At 40.1% G+C, this 23,991-nt stretch overlaps 2 protein-coding genes across 2 annotated transcripts in view; one reads left to right on the top strand and one right to left on the bottom strand.

Moving 5' to 3' along the window:
* Positions 1-723: 723 nt before the first annotated feature.
* On the bottom strand, positions 724-20,313 carry LOC113045077 (voltage-dependent calcium channel beta subunit-associated regulatory protein-like). The gene is made up of 10 exons (XM_026205213.1): positions 20,227-20,313; positions 17,738-17,800; positions 16,831-16,976; positions 15,971-16,032; positions 15,522-15,684; positions 15,136-15,265; positions 13,992-14,105; positions 12,971-13,157; positions 11,697-11,892; positions 724-3,283 (listed from the first exon to the last, which is right to left on the bottom strand). Exons 2-10 carry the CDS (start codon positions 17,774-17,776, stop codon positions 1,714-1,716), a joined length of 2,607 nt encoding a protein of 868 aa, XP_026060998.1. The 5' UTR covers positions 17,777-17,800; positions 20,227-20,313; the 3' UTR covers positions 724-1,713.
* Positions 20,314-22,624: 2,311 nt separating this feature from the next.
* LOC113045076 (midnolin-like) overlaps positions 22,625-23,991 on the top strand; it is a 5,930-nt gene continuing 4,563 nt past the window's right edge. The window contains exon 1 of the mRNA XM_026205211.1: positions 22,625-23,468. Within this exon, the coding sequence (XP_026060996.1) occupies positions 23,251-23,468 (218 nt within the window). The 5' untranslated portion in view covers positions 22,625-23,250. The remainder of the gene's footprint in view (positions 23,469-23,991) is intronic.

Below are 23,991 nucleotides of genomic sequence, written 5' to 3'. Positions count from 1 at the left end.
TCACAGAACCGCTCTCAGATCAAGAGTACTGCTTCAAACCAGAATCACTTTTTGCTTCACAGGATAAAACTGTCAATTATTTCATGACTATTAATCACATTTACCCCCAAACTATCATTATTGTAATCCATACAGATGAATATAGACACCTAAGTTTAGTTATTTGCATTTTCTGTATATTTATGATCAAAATGTAAGTTTAATATTTTGTGTTTAATTGTCATGACGGTAATAGAAATGGTTTTTAAAATCGGCTTTCATTATTATTTTGTGTTATTGGTGAAATCAAACACTTCCTGAGAGACTGACTCAACAGGAAGTGAGGTCATGGGTTTGTTGATGGACGATTGGAAGCTCTTCAGTATTTTTGGAGCTGCAGGAAACTCACTGCGTTCATCTTCTGCTGCTGTTTCAAACCAATTGTTCAGACAAATCTAGAAATACATTGTCCAGAATCAGCAGCTTTGTCTCTGGCGTGTGACCTTTGACCCCTCACACGTCTGTTTCCACGGTAACAAGCCCAGTTCAGTACCTAGACTGTATATAACTCATTTATTTTTAAACTATGCAACAGGCTTCTATCAGTTTGTTTTTGGAGGTTAAAGTAATGCTTCACCCTGAGACTTCAACACAGTTTTGTTTCCAAACAATTCCAGATTTCAGTCATGATTGTGTAAAAGCAATCATTTATTTTAACATACATGTATATGTCTCATTCGCCTTGATAATAGCTGACAATTTAAATCAGTCAACTTGATTGTTTTCTTTTTTTGCATTAAACCAACAAAATTACCTCTATTGCAAAGGAATTATACTTTAAAAATGATACTTCAGATTGATCTAGATGTACATATACAATCACCAACACTACCCTGCGTTCCTGATGCTAAACATGATCTATGATCTACATGATCATGATCTGAATAAAGGTATGAAACTGAGATATTGATCAATGATCATCTTAACATTAATGTTTTAATTACACTGATTCATGATGTTCAGGACTCATAAAATAGAGCTTTTAAAACCCTCATCAATGTTAAATCTCAAGCTTCACTGTCACTGAAGTGTTCTAGAGGGGTTTAATTAGAAATGTTCAGTGCTGATTGTAATTGAGTCTTGGCTGGAATGTGATTGAAGCACCAAACGTCTGCAGATTGTTTCAGTGGAAGTTAGTTTGAATGCAGATCCGTGTTTCTATGTTTAGTCCCTTGGTGAAATGAAGTTAATAGGTTTTCTAGCGTAGGATGGATATGTTCACACTGTTTAAACTCTTACATTTACTCTGAAGTGTGTAATGTCTTTCACCAAACAGATTTACTGAAATAATTTCCTGATGGTCAGCACACCAGGGTGTTTGTTCATTATAATGGCCGAGATCTAGATCTGTGTCACTGTTGCTATCGAGTTCTTGTTCTTTATGTGAGAAAGACATTAGTTTCCCAGCACCCTGTTGGTGGAAAAGGAGTTACTGACATCCAAAAAACAGATCTGAATAAAAAGTCAGTTTTCCAACAGGTGGCGCTGTACCATTTCTTTTTTGGCGTTAAAATAGTTGTTACATGGGTATGTATGTGTTGATTTATTTAGTTATTTGCCTGCCCTCTAGGGTGATTACCTTTTTGTCTTTGTTTAATTGTGCAGATTCCTTACAGCTAGGAAGTGTTATAGTGTGCTTAAAAGAAGCCGAGTTTTCACCTTCCAGAACCAGAATTATTCTTCTAGACCTGGTGAGGTGCGGTTTACAGTCACGACACACTCTTGACTCCCTCTTTGAGTCCTCAGGTCGGAGTAGAGCCGATCGTCCAGTGTGGACGCCAGTTTGTCTGACGGACTGATCTCAGTGTGTATGTAATGGATGTAGTCCGAGTCCTGATCCGGATCAGTGGGATTCGAGCTGAGTGTGTTTGTATGTAAATGCAAATGAGAACTAAATGTAGCCACTGGTCCACCACGGTCCATCTGTGAATGTTTATGTGAATCTGCGGGATCAGCATTTGTTCCCAATTCCTCCAGTATCCCACAGTCCCTGGCACTGGTGTCCTGCGTTTGCAATGAAAAGAGATGTGGGCTTGTGTTGTTGCTGCTGTTGTTTGCGTTTTCCTCCCGGTCTGGACCAGAACTTCTTGTTTCTGAGAGCGGATCAGCATCCTCCAGCTCTGGATCGGATTTTTCAGGCTCGGGCGATTCCATACTCGCTGCTCCCTCGCTGACCTCCTCGTCCGCGGCGCTAGCGATGCGAGGCAAGGTGCTGTGGTAGCGTGTGTCTAAGGGGAAGTTGGCGCTGTCGCCTCGGCGGAGTGGATAGCAGCGCTGTCGCTCTAGAGATGGTGATAATCGAGTGGCACCGGGGTCGCTGTACTGTTTGCTGCGCTGCCACTGCTTCCTGAGATGGATTCTGGAGCGGTGCCGGTGACGCAAGGAGGGCGAGCCCTGCTGGTCAAACTGGGGGTCATGGCGTAGGAATTCATTAAACAGTGCCTCTGTCTTCTCATCAATGCTGTAGTCTCTGCGGCGGAAACACGGCCTGTGTTTGGTCGTGGGTTGAGGTTCTCCCGTAACGGGAGTCTCTGTCTCCAAACTTAGGCTGCTCTCCGATACCTCGTCTTCCAGCTCTTCCTTAAAAACCTGTGCCTCAAAACTCTCACAAACCGTGCCTTTGCGTCCAGAATTGGTGAAAAAGCGGCGACGCTCTGATGCTGTCTTTCCGGAGCTACTTCCAAACAATCTGAACTCCTCCGGAGCCTTGCAAGGAGCCTCGATTGAGGCGTATCCGCTGTCCATCTGCAGAAGCTTCCGGTTGTTTGTCTCTCCGTCGCTTCCTCTCTCCGGGTCCACACTGTCTCGTCCAGTTCTCCTCTGCTCAGCTTCCCTGACCATGTCATCATATGGAAGCTCTCCGTCCCCGTCTATATCATCATCGATGTCTTGTGACTGATAGCCAGGGACGGCCGCTCTCGATGCTCCCGCTGAGCAAACGCTGTCAGCATCGCTGCGAGTGGAGTCCCTGTCGTTGCTGCTCAGGTCGGAGGAGGCGTACTGCTCCAGTGATGCTCTCAGGCTCCAGATGTCTCGGTACAGGCTGTGCTGCTCTAGACTCTCCTGATGAGTCACTGGTCCATACTCTTCACTACCGCCTCCTGACGCTTCTGCCATCATCTCCTGTCCATCCTCTTCACCATCCTCCTCTTCTGGAGGTCCATGGGTGGAGGGGAATGTTGGAGTCATGTCTTTCACTGCATCTGTGTTGACTCTGAGCTCCATTACTGCTTCTACCTCTAACCTGAACAGTAAACAAGACTGTTATGTTATGGTAAGATGCTTTATTTCATTCTAGTAGAGATCATGGGACAAACAGATTAAAGGGATAGTCATTAATTATTCACCCTCATGTCGTTCCAAATCCATAATATCGTCGTTCATCTTTGAAACACAAATTAAGATATTTCCGAGAGAAATCTGACCCTCCAGACAGAAAGGGCACTACCACGGTCAAGGCACAGAAATGTAGTAAGGACATTGGTAAAATAGTCCATGTGACATCAGCATTTCTATGCCTGGGAACATTTCAGTTATGTTTCGGTCTATGGAGGGTCAGAAAGCTCTCGGATTTCATAAAAAAATATCTAAGTTTGTGTTCCGAAGTTGAATGAAGGTCTAATGCACTGTAAAAAATTATTTAGCAGTTTAGTTGTTTCAATGAATTTTTTTATGTTGACACAACTTGCAGTTACTGAATTTGTTCATTCAACTAAAAATTTTAAGTTTTCAGTGTCTCAACTAGTTTAAAAGTTGACTGAACTAGGTTATTTGTCTTCATAACTTAAAAAAATTAGTTGACTCAATTCAATAGCAATATCACGTTCACAACATCACTAATCGCGAGATCTCGTCATTCTCGTGAATGCTGTTGAAGAGAGAAGAAGGTCGTCAGCCATTCTAGTCAGTTTCTCCTCAAAGTTTGGACATTTGACTAGAATACAACTTTGGTAAGTAAAATATTCGTATTTATTGGCTTAATGTGTAAAATTACATTTGTTGTCTCAGAAGAGTAAGTTGTTTAAAGAGTCGTATATTCTGTATGTAAGTTACTGTATGTAAATGTTCGTTTCGCGGCACTCTGAAGCCTCAGAATACAGGCGGTTCCACAGTATTCTCCTTATAAATATTAAAACAGATATTCTCCCATGCGGGACAGCGGAGCTGAACTTATGTGGAGAACGATAAAAAATACAGTCTGTATGTATTATTTGAGCCCAGGGCTGCGTTAGAGACCGTTCAAACAGAGCGCGAGAGCTCAACAGATCACTGTATGGATTAAGAACGGCGGGGAATTAAAAAAAAGGAACTGCTCTAAACCTGACAGCGTAAGACATCCGTCAGAATATACATCGATGAAAAATGAGGGGGAAAAAAGACGATTACTACTCGAACTGTGTCTTTTCTGCATGTTATAAGGGAAACGAATGAGCAGCACAGATGAGCACCTCCCTCAGAGTTCTTCTGGAGCGCGTAACTTAACTTAACGTTACATTTGATATCGCTGACATAAGCTTAGTTCTAATGATTTTTTTACAGTCTACGGTTCAGATGAAGTTCTGAAGGTAGCGTTACAAACTCTTCTTTCAGTTTTCTGAAGTAACTTTAGCCATTCAAGTGCCTCACCAGAACCTAGAACCCAGTGTAATGCTGCGTGAATATCTGTTTTTATACAGTCTATGGTGAGTAAATTGCATACGTTCAAATCTATATATTTTAGAATAAAAGTAATAATAGCATATCTTGTATAAATAGAGATACAATAACGATCGACACAAATGTGTTAAATTTCCTTTTATTGTGTTATAATTATGTGTTGTGTCATTTAAAAGCATCGTCTGGATGGTATAGTTTGTCTTTGGCATTTAATACAAACTTGTCAATACATTTGACTTTCTCTGTAAAGATTTATTTATATGTATGTTTATTATTTTACAGTGTTTTAACATGTTTTTGTATTTTTTATATTTATGATATTTTGGGATGACTGAAGATTCAGAGCAGAATTCAATAATCCTGTAGATGGACCGCAGCGAGTCCTTTTGCAGTTATCCATCAAAATGATATGCAGACATAATGGAAATGGCATTTACATTGTAGAGCTTGGACGAAGTTGTAAGTAAATGTATTTATTTATTTATAAATGCACATTTATCGGAGTCTATATGCTTTACGATTGTAAGGCCCTGTTTAATGCATCCCTTTGTTTTTATTAAAGCACACGGGCTCTGCGCAGGAATTCATCAAGGACATGACTGTTGGGATTACGCTTGTGGATGACCAATCTGAGCACCATCAGTCTGCAGTGATATGGTCCAGGTAATAGAAGAAGAAGAAACTGGGACTGGGACTAACAGAAATAAACTAATTCAGGTTCAAAACAACTTGAGGTTTAGTAAATGACAACTTTCTTTCTTTTTCTTTTTTGGGTGAACCCTTTACGAAAATGTAGATTGGAAAACAGCATTGGAAAACAGCTTCAAAATTTAGAGAACATAATTTGACATTATTTTCCCTTCAGTTTTATTCTGTGAATTTTCTATAATTGGTATTTAAAATGTCTTTATAAAGTGTTGAATTTATCTTCATAAAACCACCAGAAACCCTGTTTATGGACATAGCCATTCTTTATTATTTTGCTGAATACTGTTTTGAATCCTGAAAAATGTTCAGTGCTAGCATATTGGCCATTAGCAACTTTGCTTAAAGGATTATTTCACCAAAAAATTTAAATTAGGCCATGTTTTACTCATTCAAAGGCACCCTATGTGTATATGATTTTCTTCTTTCAGACGAATCTGATCTGAGTTGAATTGAAAATTGTCCTGGCTCTTCCAAGTTATTTAATGGCAGCAGACAGGTGTGTTTTTTTCTCAGCAGTTCAAAAATAGTCAAATAAAATGCACCCATCCATCAATAAAACGTGTCTCACATGGCTCTGGGGGGTGAATAAAGGCTTCCTGTAGCAAATCGATGCACTTTTTGTAAGAAAAATATCCATATTTTGTAAACTTTCTTTCTCTTCCACTGACTATCATACGTGCAAGCCTAATTTTGTGATTCTACTTCGTGATTGGCGTATTGTTGTCTCTCCTCCGCTCTTCCTGTTCGTCACTAATCATCGGTGCATGCATGACCCCTATGTCCTATTTTCATCCACCCGGAATGGCTCTCACAAAAGTGAGAGAAAAGTGTTTAAATATGTTTCGAATAACATTTTAAATATGTATATTTAAAAAAAAAAAAAACACATGGATTCGCTACAGGAGCCATCTCAGAGCCATCTGAGGTACTTTTTATTATGAATTGATGCACATTATTTGACTACTTTTGGACTGTTGAAAAAAACACCAGGGTGTCCGCGGGGTTTTAAAAAGTATTAAAAAGTGATAAATCAAAATAGTCAAATTTAAGGCCATTAAAAGTGTTAAATGTGGTCTCAGAGGTATTATTTTTTTCCAAATTAGGTATTATTCTTTCCAGACTATCAGGTGTCCTATTCTGATTGAAATTCTATCTGTGTTCGCGTTAGTTCGTTTATATGGGCTTTAGCATATCTGGGCACATAATCAAAGATCTTCTGTCTCCGTCTCAACGTATGTTTGATGCTGACGTCATATTCAGTGGTCGTTCGGCATCATCTCAGAACACTGCGAGCTCAACAGAAGTGGCTGGCTTACGTTTTATTTTAGACTTGCTTCAAGGCATATCTTCAACGACCCAGCGTTTAAGGACTGGCTCAGGCCTGTACAGGGAATAAAAGGCAGTAGTGTTGTCAAAAGACCCGGTACCTCGGTACCAAGTCGGTACTAAAAAAATTTAAATGTGACGGTACCAGGTTTCTTTAAGGACCGGTAGTACCGAGGTCCCGTTCAAACCCGGTTCTTGACGCATACAGCGCTATGATTTCCGCGAAGCAGAAAACGATCCAGTCATGACGCTTGCATTAATTTCAGCATCTGTTGTCTTCTCCTGTCAAAATAATGGAGTTCATTTAGAATTATTCATATTCATTCTAGAAAAAGCAGAAGACATACCGGTTTCTCCGGTAGTGGGCGGAGCTAATGCGCAAATAGCAATTTCAAAATGACAAATATGCATTCATTAGGCCTAAAAGAAAATTTTTACATAACGGCATTGTGCTAGAAATATTACTATTATTTAGTAAAACATATGTGATACTGCTACCACTGTTGAAAAAAATAAAAAACTTTATTTAAAAAAAAAAAATAAATCTCAATATTTCTTCCATGTTTTAATTTTAATAGCAAATCTCCTTTATTTACCAAAAATAAAATGTGTTTAAATTTGATAAATTAAAAGACAAATTAAATTTGGGTGAAACTTGTTTACTGTTTTTCATAATTATATAACTTGTAGAAAAACTTTAAACACAATTCTAAATAAGTATAAAGAATGGCATTGGTTTTATTTTTAGTGCTAAAAAGTTATTTTTTTTTTTTTTTATTAGCAAATTTTTGTGTTTTGCTTTGGTACCGAAATTGGTACAGAGAACCGTGGATTTTCACTGGTATCGGTACCGAATACTGAAATTTTGGTACCGTGACAACACTAACAGGCAGGCTTATTCTTTGGTGTGTAAAAAAACATCAATGTCAACTGGATGGGAGCTAACGCACTTCGGTCGCATATGCAATCCACTAAACATAAAAATGGAATGTGTGCTCGGAGAGAGCAGTTAATTCTACCAATCTCAGCTGTCTGCGCGGCTGCACCTCCACCACCACCGCCACAAATTTGTGGCGCAGTTTGTGAATCCGCAACAGTTCTTAGAATCTGCAACAGTTCATAGAAGATGCCTGTTTGTAATGCATCAACTTGCAATGAATACCAGCCAATGTGCTGGAACTATCCATTTTCTCCATTGCACATTTTATGGTATTTGTTTTATTTTTATTTACTAAGTGAAATAAATGTGCAATATGCTGTCAACATCAGTCTCTAAATCTATTATTTTTTGTATGTTATATATGTCAAAATCTGTGTAAATAATAGAAAGGTCGCTGATTAACACTTGCAATTCAGTGTCGTGATGGTTTAAAAAAATATTCTGAAGGTAGTAAAAAAGGTATTAAAAAGTAGTAAATTTAACTTAAGGATTGCTGTATATACCCTGAACACCCACCTATTGCCATAAATATTTTTTTATATAATCTGACTGGATTTGTCTGAAAGAAGAAAGTCATACACACTTACGATGCCATGAGGGTGAGTAAAACATACATAGGTTAACCACCCCTTTCAGAGTCATGCTTTACTCTGAACATGCAGTGCAACAGACTATTATTTAAAAGGAATACATATTTACACCAATATATTTTCTGATCATTGTATAAATGGTGTGACAGATTAGACACTTAGAATTGGATTAAGAAAAAAACCTGAATGTTGTATTGGTTTGTCACATTTTATCTCATTCAGAAATCATGCAGAATACCAGTGAAGAAAATAATTTCCCCCCATTTTTAGCAAAGTTGGTTATGGGGGGTATTTTACACTTATCTTCCCATGGGATTTTAAACTTTTTGTGTTCAGCAGAACAAAGAAATTTGTGCAGGCTTTTTACAGTTTAATACAGGAAGTTATTTTGAATGTTTCTAAACGAAACCGTTGAGGAGCACCATTTACAGTTGACCTTTTTATTTTTGGTTAAATGTTTCAAAATATCTTCCACTTGAAGGTGAATTACACTTTGCATTAATTGGTAGCTGTGCTTTTAACAAAACACACAACTTTAATAGTGTATGTACATATGTGTGTTCATTTGTTTATAAATTTATTAAGTAATGTAATATTTTTTTCTTTTCCCAGCCATCCAGTGACATTTAAGGATGTTGAGAAAGAAATTGAAGAGGGCACTCTGATTGTAACTGAAGAACAGCAATGTGATGTGCTTCCCAAGGAATAACCAACATTGGTCTCATTTGGACATCCTGTCATCACTGACATCTCCCATGTCCCCATGGCATTTGGACTCCTAATGGGTCTGTATGCAGTGAACATCCACTACCTCCAGCGCATTAAATACTCCATTGAGGCTCTGCAAAGACTTGTGAAGATCAGCTGCTCCCACCATTTGTTCGCTACAGCGGCAGGAACCTGTAGGTGTGTGGGAGTGAATGTTCAGCGCTCTCTCCACCCTCAACACCACAAATAAGGTGTCCTTGAGCAAGGCACAACTTCTCCCCGGGCGCTGCAGCATAAATGGCTGCCCACAGCTCTGGGTGTGTGTTCACTGCTGTGTGTGTGCACTTTGGATGGGTTAAATGAAGAGCACAAATGTATGTCATGTCACTTTCACTTTTCAGTGTTCATGATGTGTCCATCGGCTCCACAGCACTCTTTCTTAAAAATAAAATTTATAAGGAAATTTAGGTTCTTTTGTGCCTTTCACTACATTTTAGAATGTACATTAAAGTTTATCATGTCATGACTTGGAATATGCATGTTCGCATGTAAACAAATGTTGTTTCACGTCTCATTTTCTTAAACAGTATGTACACATTTTCAGTATGTAGCATTATGATGGGGGACGAGTTTGGAAACTTTCAAGATCCTTCTGATTATTACACCTCTGTCTGGTCATGTTGTGCTATGAAATTTAGAATCTGACTGTTTAGATCTTTGTGCTTCCATGTGCATTCATTCCATTTATATCTTATTATACAGAAGTACAGTACACTCATTTTTTGTAACTAATTGTGATATTATATACATATATCTTGGTTTCTCATTTTGACCATGACTTGCATTATGGTGGGGGGAGTGCATGTGAACTTGTACAGGGTTAATATGCAGAGTTCAACCTTCTGATTTTCATATTGAGTTATGAAATTAAAAACAATCCCTGTGGTTTTGATCTGATGAATTGAAATGCAACTATTTGTTTCTCAATCCCATGCCAATGTTATTTATTATACATCACACTTTCAAGTGTTGGTTCAGATCTTTAGACATGTGTTTGTATTTTGCATTTTTTTGTTTTGTTTATCAATTATCAGTTGATGTGTTGACGGCAAATTGCTTGTTCAATTTAAATGTGAATGAAAGTGTTGCCTCTATCATTAAATAAATTACATAAAAAAAGTGTTTTGTCATCTTTATTTAAACATTTAAGGCAGTGGGGTAACATTTGTTTATGATTATTGATCGAAATAATAAAAAAAAAATTCCCTGTTGACACAACATGATTTAGTTGACTGGACTAGAAAATATTAGTCAAGTCAACTTAAAGAAATTTGTTACCTGGACTAACTCCACTCTAATTTGAAGTTGTTTCAACAAGTTTTTTTTTGTCAAGATAACAAAAAATTTTTAGGCAGCGGGGTAACAAAATATTTTTAGTTGACTCAACAAATTCTTTTTTACAGTGTGGGTTCAGAACGACATGAGGGTGAGTAATTAATAAATTAATAAACATTCTAGATTGTACCCGAACAATGTATCATGTTAACAGAATCTTTATAGAATTTAGCAATGATTTTCATTTGCCCAAGATTTGTGTCCATGCAGATACTAAAACAATTTAGATGCATCGAGGCTTCTTTAGGAATTGAACTGTGGATCCTGAAATTGAATGGTAAGGTGCATGAAGTTCCCTTAATTCTGAGATGTTCAGTTCTGATCTTGGAGGGCCACTGCCCGGCTCAGATTATGCTTAACCTTAAGAATACACACCTGAAGCAATTAATCAATGTTTTCAGGAGAAACAGAAATGTTCAGGAAAGTGTGTATGGCCATGTTGGAGCTAAACTATAACTGTGCTTCTCAAACCTTAGATATACCCCCCACCACTGCACGTTTGGGATATCTTCCTCATCTAACACACCTGCTTCAACCCTCCTGACATTGACCCTCCAGATTTGGCTCAAATCCTATTGAAACACACCTGAATCAGTGCAGGGGTCTCCAACCCTCCTCCTCGAGAGCTCCCGTCCTGCAAGGTTTGACTCCAATCCAAATCAAACACAACCGAAAAAGCCAATCAAGGTGTTCAGGGTAACTTGATAATTGCAGACAGGTGTAGTCTGCAGGACTGGAAACTGGAAGCTCTCCAGGAGCAGAGATGGAGACTCCTGATCTAGTGTGTTCATGCAGATTGGAACAGAACTTCTTCTTAGCATGATTCCCAACACTGCACATGGGGGTCATGGAGTAACTATGAGAGAGCTTGTGACCTGACTCAGGTGTTTGATTTAAAGAGACATGCAAAATGTGTAGTGTTTGGGGGGGGGGGGGGGGGGGGGGTCCAGGAACATGCTTTCTAGTAGGGGTCTCCAAACTTGGTCCTGGAGGCCAGAGTTCTGCAGAATTTAGCTCCAACCCTGATTAAACACACCTGAATCAGCCAAATTAAGCCCTACACATGATTACCTGCTGTCCCAGACAAAATATTGGCATCATAAAACAACAGTGACGATTTCTGTGATTGTAGACCACGATGCATGTTTACTGACCAACCAATAAAAGTGCTAAAATCCTGGAGTTTGTTTTGGTGCAGGTGAATTAAGGAAAGTTGGAGCTACACTCTGCAGGACACAATAGTTCGGAGACTCCTGGTTTACATTATACTGTCCCTTCAGGTGTGGACACCCCTGCTCTAATTTTAGGATATTCCGGAGGTGATGTAGCCGTACCTGCTGAGGGCAGGAGGAGCTCCGGAGGTGGTGTCCAGAGAACCGGCAGAGAGGCGTCTTGGCTGCTCCTTCTGAGGCTGGGTGGTGGGTTTTTGCAACAAGAAGTCGCTGACTCCACCCTGCAAGGTTTCTTCGACATGATCTAGAGTCTCGCTGGCCGCCCGCTGCCTCTGAAATCCACGTCTCCGTGGAGAACCTAAGAGAACACAAGAGAACCGGAGGATGCCCAGATGACCCTCACTGAGTATCACAATCACTGACTGAAACACAAGCTCTTTTCCAAAACCATCCAAGGCAGAATCACAACTACGGTGAAACTTTAGTGACGGATTTGAGACTCTACATGGGCAGTAGTGATGGGTCGTTCTTGAACGATTCATTAATTTTAACATGACTCGGGAAGAACGTGTCGTCTCGGGGAGTGATTTGTTCAATCGCGGATGCGCAACAATCCTTCAGGTTCTGCACTGGAATTAGTTCATCTTTCTCGACTCACTTTGGAGTTTTGCAAACAACTCAAAGCCAAAGATTCATGAGATGAGCTAATCAATTGTCTTTCCGGCTCAGTTCTATTGCTCATTAGCAGGAAACGAGCGTCCAGTACTGACAGACCTTTCACATCAGGTGAGGAATAAAGCGATTGTTTTATAATTCATTTATCAGGAAGCAGCTCTTGTCCTGCGCTCCTGCTCTGAGCCAATCAGATCTCACCGCAGTCACATGACCGTGGCTAGACTGAGCTACTCTACTCATATTGATCCGGTATTGATTCCTATTCTCCAGACTCATTCAGGGCTGGATAAGATCTCTTGGTGTGAAACGGTGTTTAAGGAGACTGCAGGACTTCTGGCTTTGGATTGTTTTACAGAACAACAACGTGTTTGTTTCCTCAGGAGATTAAGGTCATTTGGAGCAAATAAGCAGATCTTGCTGTTGTTTTTCTAATCTGTAAAACAGAGTGTTGTGCAATATTTAATATGTGCATGGTTTCGCTGTTCAGCTCAAAGCTTGTGTATAGATTGCTATCTATTTGTTCTGAAATTGTGGATTATGTGATTTAGCCAAGTTTTCAAGATCTGTATACAGGACAAAAAAATATAGCTGAACCTTCTCACATTTGGCATGAGGAATATACATTTTTTGCCATCTAACAGAACACGTAGAGTTGCATATGCTAGTTTAATTCGATTACATAAATCATTTGTGTATCAGTCAGTAAAATGTAAAAGATCCTTAACTAATGAATGAATGTAAGTGTTTGAGGTGGTCCTCACCTCTGGTGTCCAGACTCGCCGCTCTCTGGATGGTGTCCCGTCTCCATTTCTTGACGCTGAAGAACGGACCCGCTCCCTCCAGGCTTGCATGGCGTCTGAGTTTGGACAGGAAGTGGAACATGGTGCCCTGTGCTGGACAGGAAGTGGAATCTCTGTCCATCAGCAGGCTTCTGTTCATCACCTCGATCTGGAGAGGAAGAGATGGTGAAGGCGTCCAGCAGGTCACAGGTAACACCGGTCAATCTCAGGAAAACATCCGGGTCATTAAAACACAAAGTCAAACATATTTAAAGCCCTGTTAACTCTGTTATACACTGATGAAGTCCTTCTGTCCAGATGCAGAGCATGAATTCAGTTCATCTAACAAACACTGATATACACACAATACTGTAGAGACTGTACAGTCGTGCAAATAACGTCACACTGCAACACATCATACTGGCTTTTAAAACAGATTATTAGATCTTCATGCAAAATTGAAACAAAGCTTATAAAAATATATAATATATATAAAACATTAATAATATTGCTAAAAACAAATCTCTTACATCTTACATCTCTGACTCTAGCACTCTATTCTGTTTCTCTTGTCCCTTTCAGACTTGCACTCTTCGTTTACTAACTGCTTGTTTTCTTTAAAAAAATTACACTAGCTACTCTATTCTATTATTGTGTTGCATCTGGTTTCTTTTTATTTATTATGTAATTTAAAGTAAGGTTAACTGAGACTTGTTATAGCACTTGAATATCATTGATCTTTTGTTGATTTTGATTGCTTCCAAAACACTTTGGATAAAGCCTCTGCAAAATGACTAAATGTGAGGTGAAGCACTAATATCACTAACTGGAAATAAAAAACTACATAGTATTAAAAAATAGAAAATGAAAACTAAAAATATGCAAATAGAAATTATTATTAATAGTACCTAAATAACAATAAAATAAAACAAAATGATCAGAAATGCAGCATTAGCATTATGCCGTGTTTATGAACATCTGTGTTTTACTGATGAAGACTCACCGTGTGTGATCGAGACGGTTTGATGCTGGAGCTGTGTGTGTTTCCAGGAAGAGCACAGCTGGGACTGAGAGCGCTCCACGATCCTGCAGCATCCAGCACGGGACCCCCGGCGGGCTACACACACACACACACACACACACACACAGAGAGAGAGAGAGACACACACACACACACAAAGAGAGAGAGAGAGAGAGAGACACACACACATAGACACACACACACACTGGTGAGATGACTACACAAGGTCAGTATAATGCTGCTGTTTCTAGGTCTCCTTCATATGCTGTATCTCAAGCTTCCTTTATGGAGAACTGAATCCCAAAACTGCACTGTGACTAATCACTGAAACCTCTATGGAATATCAAGACATTCAGCTTAACTGAAAATGCATTATTCTACTCAACAATCATGCTTCTTTTGAAGAGTGACAGCATTAATGTAGCAGCTTCTGAGGTTCCTCCTTCAATCCGGCACAGGGCGAACTAAAACAGAATGTTTGTTTCTAGAAATAAATAAATAAATTTTATTTAAAAATATATATATATATATATATATATATATATATATATATATATATATGTGGACATTTTACATATAAAAATATTTGCATTTAAAATATAAAAAAAAAATGTATGAAAAAAAGCACACAACAAAAATACTAAAATCTTAACTTGCATTTGAAAACAGAAAAACATCAAAATATTATTTTGAGCATTGAGCAAATAAACAAATAAAATAAAAAAGACCACTTTTTTGTCAAATTGTGTATAATGATTGGTTACCAGATGTTCTAAGGGGTTGATTAATTATTATTATTCATTACATAATCATATTTTATCATCTATGGGAAGCGGTTTGAGGAGTCAGACAGAGTTTGTGAGCGTTAGGATGAACTTCATCTGAGTTACATACAGTCAATCACATTTACACCCAGAAGTGCTTCTGTAATCTGCTGAGACGCTCTTTATTCGCTCACATCTCCTGAACAGAAAGTCTTTCTGCGTCTGCAGATCTTCAGACCCACTGTGAGTTTGTTCAGTAGTTAATGTGAGTTCACTTCAGTATTTAATGTTGCTTCACAAAAGCCTGAGCTGTAAATGTTAATGTTTTCTGCAGACGTAAAGACACTGCGCTGATGTTTCACCTGGAATATGGAGAGGGATGTGTGTTGGAGGAGCGGGGAATCACACTCCAGGATGGTGAGGATCTTCATGTGCAGGTGTGTGAGACGAGCTTTCTTCAGGTGATGGAAGTCTCCCTCCGTCAGCGTGTACCTGACCGTCAGGATTCAGAACCAGTGCCAAGTCTAAGTCTGATTCATCTGAACTAATTCAACCAATCAATCTTGCAATTGAAAAAACAAAAAAACCAACCGTCATTTAAATCTATTAATCAAACCAAACCGACTGACATTATAATGTTAATAGAATAAAACCAAAGTAGAACTTGATTCTCGACAGGTTGTTGTTCTGACTGCTATTCTTGACCTCTTAACCTCCATGTGTGTGTGTGTGTGTGTGTGTGTCTGACCTTCGACCTGTCTCCTGGTCGTTGGCGTTCTGCTCGTAGATGGCGGCCTCATTAAAAGACACCCGTCTTCCGGTGAGCGCCGCAGACAGGAAGTGATGCGCGTCTGTGTCTCCATGACCGCTGGAGGACAGTGATTCTCCGCTCTCCGGTCTGATGCTGGCGTCTGAAGAACAGACAGAAACGACTGAACTGCACCTTTTTTATAAACATATATATACATACACAGACATGCTCTATATTTCTCAGCATCATCACTTTTTGAGAATCATTAACTCCCGCTTGGAACAAGACTGGCCAAAATGTAAATCTCAAATAGAACCAAACATTTAAATCTCTTAGTCGAACAGAACCCAGTGATGTTTATAAATCTCTGTATTTGAACAGAACGGGCGAGTGTTGAGAGCCTCTGGTCCTGACTGTGTGTCAGTGTTTGTGGTGTTCAGGTGCACCTTGCGTCGGCTGACTCTCCTCTATGTATGTGGTGTTGGTTTTCTCCAGGTCATCACTGGCTCTGAACACCAAACACACACACACACACACACACACACACACACAACATCAGCACGATGAGATACAGTGATGGGTGTAGTTTATAAACACACACACACACACACACTATATGTGTCCCTGGAGCATGAAATCAGTCATAAGTAGCACAAGTTTTTGTTTTTTTTTACTTTAAACACAAATCCAAGAATTGCACACAAAATGCAAAATCTCCATCAAAATGAAACACATCACAAAAGCAAGTATTTGCAAACATCTTTGCTATAATATTAATTCCTGTAAGATTTGTGTGTTACACAGAGAATCTTGTGTTGTGTTTTGCCAAAAGGGTTTTATGAAAAACTGAGTCAAAGGCTGAGAATTAGTGTCTGGTTTTGCAGATTTAGCTGTTTGAGTGTCAGCAGATGAACATATGTAAAGATCATGTTCAGAAGATATTAAATAAATCTCCTACTGTAAATATATCAAAACTTAATTAATGCATTTCCAAGAACTTCATCTGAACAACTTTAAAGATGTTTTTCTCAATATTTAGATGTTTTTGCTCCCTCAGATTCCAGATTTTCTAATAGTTGCATCTCAGACAGATATTGATCTATCCTCACAAACCACACATCACTGGAGAGATGATTTATTCAGCTTCAGATGATGTATAGATCTCAAATTAAAAACATTGACTCTTATGTTTGGTTTTGTGGTCCATGTGTGGAGATGGAGAGGTTCGTCTCCTCCAGGGTTTCCAGTGAACACAAGTCTGAATGACTCTGTTCCAGCAGGTCGAGAGCGAGTGGATGTTCCTCACCTGGAGAAGCGTCGCTCTCCTCGACAGCAGCGGTGGCAGAAGATCAGCAGGACGGACAGAAGAACCAGCGTCCCTCCGGCGAACACACACAGGAGCACCAGCAGAAGAACGTAGTTCTCCTGAGAGCCAGACGCCAGCGGTGAGTCCTGCACACACACACACACACACACACACACACACACACACACACACACACACACACACACTAAGATCGCACTAACATTTGTTAATGTATTTATTTATATAGCATATTTCATATACAGTAGCAATGCTTAACAGAATTTTCTTTTTTTTACAAAGTTACATAGGAAGTAAATTTTAAAAAGAGACATTTAAACTAAGAGACAATGATTGTGTGTCACTCGAGAGTCTCTCAGCAGCGCTGCATAATACAATTAACTCTGAGAGAGAGAGAGGGGTGATTAATTAGTGCTGACTGAAAAAATCGAAACTCGGAGGAGTCTTCACTTCAGTCGTGTCTCTGAATGAGAAACGAGGACATGAGCGCTAAAATTAGAGACGGAGCAAAGCCATGACACCTTTACTGCAGCTCCTTGTGTGTGTGTGTGTGTGTGTGTGTGTCTGTCTGTGTGTGTGTCTGTGTCTGTGTCTGTCTGTGTCTGTCTGTGTGTGTGTGTGTGTGTGTCTGTGTCTGTGTGTGTGTGTGTCTGTGTCTGTGTCTGTGTGTGTGTGTGTGTGTCTGTGTCTGTGTCTGTGTGTGTGTGTGTGTGTCTGTGTCTGTGTCTGTGTGTGTGTGTGTGTGTGTCTGTGTGTGTCTGTGTGTGTCTGTGTCTGTGTGTGTGTGTGTGTGTGTCTGTGTCTGTCTGTGTCTGTGTGTGTGTGTGTGTCTCTGTGTGTGTGTGTGTGTCTGTGTCTGTGTGTGTGTGTGTGTGTGTGTTGTACTCACAGTGGTGAGGCGCGTCTGTAACGGAGACTCATCACTCATGGTCTGAAAGCGTGTGTGAGACGCCTGTGAGAAACACAAGAGAAAATGACAGTGAGGTCAGACGGACAGATGCTCGTCCATCATCAGGACCCCGGAGCACTGAGTCAGCAACATCAGCAGATTCACTGCAGAACGACGGTGCGTCTGGATCAGAACACACACACACACACACAACTCTCTCACTCACTCACACACAAGTCTCACTCAGACACAGACACGCACAGATCAATTCATACTGTGTGACACGAAAACGTTCTAGTCTTTCCACACAGTGTCACTGATATATATAGTAACCGTACGTGTCCACAGAGAGAGGGTACCACACAGAATTTCCAAAAGAGGGTCGATTTTAATTCTAACAATGAAGAACAAACACATGGATAATTAAGTTCCGACAAAGAAAGGCAAAACAGACAGGGCTTATAAACTGATGGAACGTAATCAGGAAGAATAGAAACGGGTGAGGGATAATCAATTAACTAAACAAGAAAAGGAACATGACCAAATAAGGAAACTCAGAAGGAACAGGAAAACAGAAGTCCATAACTGTGACACAACTCCCTCTTGAGATTGGTGCAGGGCAGGAACAGGGTGGAGTCAAGCAGGATCTCCAGGCGAAGCAGGATCATGGCGGATCTGGAGACTCGGGCGGATTGGGTGGCCTCCGATGCCATGCGCTAGCCCCAGCCTCTGCCTCTACAGCTGGACCCCTACTGAACCCAAACAAAAATACTTGAGCGAACTTACAGGACTAAACTCTACGGGCTGGAGTCGACACTGCCGACACTGGAGCGTGGGCTTAACTCAGGTACGGGAGAGCTGAAGAAGGGCTTGATGAAAATGTTCTTTTATGACTTTAGTTTTATTTATCCCTGTTTAAGTGAATTCATTTAATATCCCTGTTTTCATGTTTTTGGTCATTTGACTAACTGTGTTTTTGATTGTTGTGTTTATGCATTTACACAATTACACATTTTAAACTTCAGTCGGTAGCATCTATATGAACTTACATGAACCTAACCATGTGCACCTTCCATTATCCAGGACTTCCTCGGGTCAGCACACAGACTGTAGAATAATACACATCCCTTCAGTCTATATGAGATGTTATTACTGTTACGGTCGAGTTGATGCAGGTCATGCAAATGTTAATGAATGTTATGTGTGATTACTCTTGTATGACACAGGAGGTCATGTGATGCGTGTCCTGCAGTGAAACCGGCCGAGACGCACTGGACTGAGACACACACACACACACACATGTCCAGTGAACTAGAAGCCATAAACAGTCCGGCTGTGCTTGATTCAGCATTCATTACAGCTGTTTAACTCTCTGACCACACACACACTGACCATTAACCAGCGACTCTGTGCTTCCTGTGCATGAGTGATGCTGGGAAACTGAGCGGCTCACAGCACTGAGTATTCATGAGACACACACACACACACACACACACAGGAGGGCCAGAGATGTCCGCTGATGTCACTGGGGCATTATGGACTGATGGAGGATGCTGTGGTGCTGATAACTGCAGAAAGTAGGACAGCAGAATCTACTTCAAACACAACAGAAAAAACTATTCTTTCTTACATTTTTACATTTACAACTACAGACAAACCTAAACCTATACAGACACCTTCATCATTTCTCACATTACCAGTTTAGCTCAAACAATCACCAAGCAGAGCTTCATTTAGTTCAGTCTGTGTGAAAAAAATATTACTTTAGCCATTAATAAAAACACTTCAGCAAAACATGCACAGTATGGTATAATTTAATTAGTCCATATATCTGCCATCTGAATAATTTTTGGTTTGACATACATACAAATATATCAGCCGGTTAGTTTTGATCAGCCACAGTAATGTGTGTGTGTGTGTGTGTGTGTGTGTGTGTGTGTGTGTGTGTGTGTGTGTGTGTGTGTGTGTGTGTGTGTGCGCGCGTGCGTGTGTGTGTGTGTGTCGTACACCTGTAATAACCTGAGAAAGTGCCGGTGTCAGTTAACTGGAATAATTCGAGTGTTTCAGGATGAATGATCTGGAGATGAAGTGTACAGTAGAGAGTCAGCTTGATTCAGGAGATCTGTGCATGATGTGATGTATCTCGAGCGTTACAGAACTCATCTCATGCAGTGATGCTGAATGAAGCTCACACAGCCCTTTGTTGACGCGACGCGACGCGCGCTTACAGTTAATCCCGCGCCGCACATTATTCACATTTTGATCCAGAGGCTTGACATTATAACGCGACGCGATGATCACGAGTCGCAGGTTTCCATCATCGCGGAACGAATGCATTAGCGACGCGTCACATCGGAACCCAAAGACGCGTTTGTTTGTTTGTTTATTGATGAACGTCAGACGCATGCAGAACGCGCTTCACATTCACCGCATTTCCAACAAAACGCGTTAAACGCAGAGCGTCGCAAACATCAGGACGCGTCACTCACCTATGTGTGATGCATGCTGTCCGAGCGAGGGACGCGTTAGAAGCGCTCCAGCAGCGCGTCACATCTCATCCGAGCGGCAGGAGTTTATGAATGAAGCGGAGCGACGCCACGCCCACTGGCGCGGATGACGCGCGCGCTGGGATTCTCCTCGTGTGCGTCAGATGGGTTCGGCTAACAAAAACATATGCTGATAGATGAATATTTATAACTAGCTGAAATCAAATCAGATTTCATAGTTTTAGTTTCATTTTTAGTTAGCCATAAAAACTCTGCACTCAAGCAATTTTCTGTGAATATATTCAGTGTTTCTCCTGCAGATCCTGTGATGTGTGCCAGTTCCTCTGACATACTTCAATTTATTCCTGGACTTTAGGATTCCCAAAATTACCTGGAAAAAAATGGTTTGAAACAATTTTCACTCTTGTTTGAATATGTCATATTTACAAAGAAATGGCAAGCAACACATTGAAATCCAGGTATTGTTGTAGTTCCTGTGACGAACACACGGTGTCACTGTTTCTTTCATTCCAGAGACGACCAGCTCCAAAATCGTAGTCTGGATCAGAATGATCTGCATTGGGAAATCCCATGTTTTCTGATCCAGGATCCGGTAACTCTTTTTTTTTTTTTTTTTTTTTTTTTTTTTTGAGCAACACAAACTGAGGATTAGATTTTGTGTTCTAATCTGAATTCAGAATCCTTTTTTCTTTTGAACAAACAATGTTCAAGATTTAATCCAATCCGATGGCCAGAATCTGATCAGATTAGGTTTGAAGAACTGGTCTGAGAGCATCGGATGAAGTTTAGATGGTTCACTCTTCATCAGACGGAGAGTGCATGTGTGATTGGTGTGGCTTCATGAGCTCTTATCAGATCAGACTGGCACTGATTACTGGAAGCCCTCATCAGAAGCGTGGGCCGCAGCTTCCTGTGCAGATCTCATCATTCACACTGAGCTCCTCACACATCCGCTGCAGCTCTCCAAGCCTCGCTGTGTCCTGCAGCAGTCTCAGAAAACACAGAGCAAACAGAAAGTGAAAGTTCTCAGAAAGGTCAACAGGTTTTTATTCAAGGATGCATTACATTAATCAAGTGTCAATAAAGACATTGAGATTGTTACAAAGAATTTCTGTTTCAAATAAATGCTGTTCTTATGAACTTTCAATTCATCTGCGGATCCTGAAAAATAAACGTATCAGTTTCCACAAAAATATTGTGCAACGCAACTGTTTAATTACAACATTAAAATAACTGTGAAAACTCATTTACAGGAAGACGGTTTACTGTAAAGAGTTTATCTGTTTGAGTTCCTCAGATAACAGCGAACGGGTTTGAGATGAAGTGATGGTGAGTAAATTACTTTCATTCTCATTTTGATGAAAGGCTTCCAGATAATTGTTCTAGAAAGATTTCTCAAACTTTCTTCCAGTAGAATGTTCATTCGTCTTTAATAATGTTTCAAACAAAATGTTATTTTTGTTAATAGCAAATTTTAATTTTGAAACGTTTTAGTTGGACATCTGTGTAACATTTTTAAATGTTACTTTTTTTAGAACATTCATTCAACATTTGAAAAGTAACACTCCCATAATGTTTGAAAATGTAATCTTAACATTCACATAACAAAGAGAAAAAGTTTTTAAAACCTTTAATAGCAGAACATTCTTAGAATATATTTCTGTTCAAACTTGATGAAGAAGCAGTTTCCTGCTCTTTTTGACCCAAACGGTGATCCGTATTGTGTCTTACTCTAATGTGTTTAACAAACATCCTGACTAACTCGTATTACTGGAACCTTTACATAAGACACCCGTGTGGATATTGTAAAACGATCATAAAGTGACAAGCATCATGGTATTGGAATGTTCTGTTTGAGGAACATTCCTCCGGAGCACACACCTCCTCACAACATCACACACTCAGATATGAAGTGATTGATAACTTCAGAAAACCATCACAGATTCCTGGAAAAAGCAGGACGTGTGTGTTTGAGGTGCAGTCACTCAGATGGGCCCCTGAGGATGATGATGAGGATGATGGACACACACACGACAGGCTGACTCTGCTCAGAGATGAACACACTTGCTGACAGACCATCAGGACTGAGTGTGTGTGTGTGTGTGTTTGTCTGTGTGTGTGTGTGTGTGTGTGTGTGTTTGTGCGTGTATGTATGATTAAATGTGAATTTAATTATAGATAGATAGATAGAGCACATTCTTTTATTTTTTTTATATATATATATATATATATATATATATATATATATATATATATATATATATATATATATATATATATATAGACAAATTGTTAAATAAATAAAGAAATAAATGTTAGTAAAATGCCACGTGCACAGAAGGCGATGCAATCAATTAAAATAAAATAACAAATGCGTAATAATGTTGTTATGTGGAAATTACAGGAAAGCCAGTTTTACTGAAATGTTTTACTCAGCTTTTATGAATGGGCACAGCGGGAAGGGGCGTGGCCGTTCTCTCCGCGCTTTTCTGATTAGTCACGACATCTTTTATCGCAGAGGACTGGGTGGGCGGAGCCTGCGTGCTTCTGGCTCTTACGAGCGGAAACATGATTGGCTGACACGACGAGGGCAAGCGTATCCTCTAACACCATTGGTTGTTTGTGGCGGTGGGCGGGATCTGTCAGCTGAGCTCCGTAACAAATGTAGACGCAGCAGCTGCGCTGCACAGAAGAGCGAGCAAGCGGCTTATGGATCAGAGCTGCGTTACGAGCTAAATAACGGGCATTTAAATAACGTAACATTATTGATAAATATAAATGTACATTTGGATCCTAATGGCCTGCTAATATTGATATTGTGGTGCGGATCGGTGGCAGTTATTGTAGCAGCGCGCGCGAGACGGTGGATTTAAGTTACCTCAGAAGAACCTAACCGAACACCGCGGATATTTCACCGGAATATTCCTTTTTCTACGGTGAGCAGGATAACCGTTCGCCACACTCCGTCACCCGCTCGGTTCACAGATCAGATCACGGGGTTCTCGGATGGAGCGGAACACCGAGGCGCGGAGTCACGGATCATGGTCCCGGTGTGAGGAGCTCCTCCGAGGCGACGCATCGATGACCGTCTCGATCAGCTCCACCACCGGGAGCCGCTTCGAGCTGTCCGTTCCTCTGGAGGAGACCGTGGAGGGCCTGCACCGGAGACTGTCCGAGAGACTCCGGGTCCCGAGGGAGCGACTCCTGCTGCTGCACCGAGACACGTGAGTCCTGACTCGGAGTCGGTTCGGAATCGGTTCTTTTCGTTGCTTCATTTGGTTTTTTTAGAAGTGTAAATCAGAAAATCAGGACTGATGACGTCTAGAAGATGTACAGTCCTGCGAACTTCTTAAACTGGTTTTGGAGGTGAATGTTCCAGGTTTCTGCAGATCTTAAAGAGGATTTAATTAAAATGTTTTAAATCGGATCAGAAAGTCTTGCATTCAGAAATGTTGCATGCGCTGCAAAAAGATGTTTTCCAGAGCAAATATTTAATCAAGAAGATATAGTAACTTGAGATGCAAAATAGAGATATGAAAAACACTGAACTGCTTGATCTTAAAGTACAAACTTATTCTGCAAAAGCTGTTATTTCTTCTTCCTCTTCCTTTTTTTTTTTTTTTTTTTTGTAAAAGTTTTTTGGAAGTTTCTCAAACACTTAAGTGTAGGTATTACAGATCATTGGCCATGAGTGTCTATACTGAAGTATTGTGTTACTAGATCTTAAGAAAGGTTAGAAATCCTGAT

Source organism: Carassius auratus, chromosome 27, assembly GCF_003368295.1.
Source record: "Carassius auratus strain Wakin chromosome 27, ASM336829v1, whole genome shotgun sequence".
NCBI lineage: Eukaryota > Metazoa > Chordata > Actinopteri > Cypriniformes > Cyprinidae > Carassius > Carassius auratus.
Note: the sequence above shows the minus strand (reverse complement) of the source record. Positions and strands in the feature narration are given on the sequence as shown.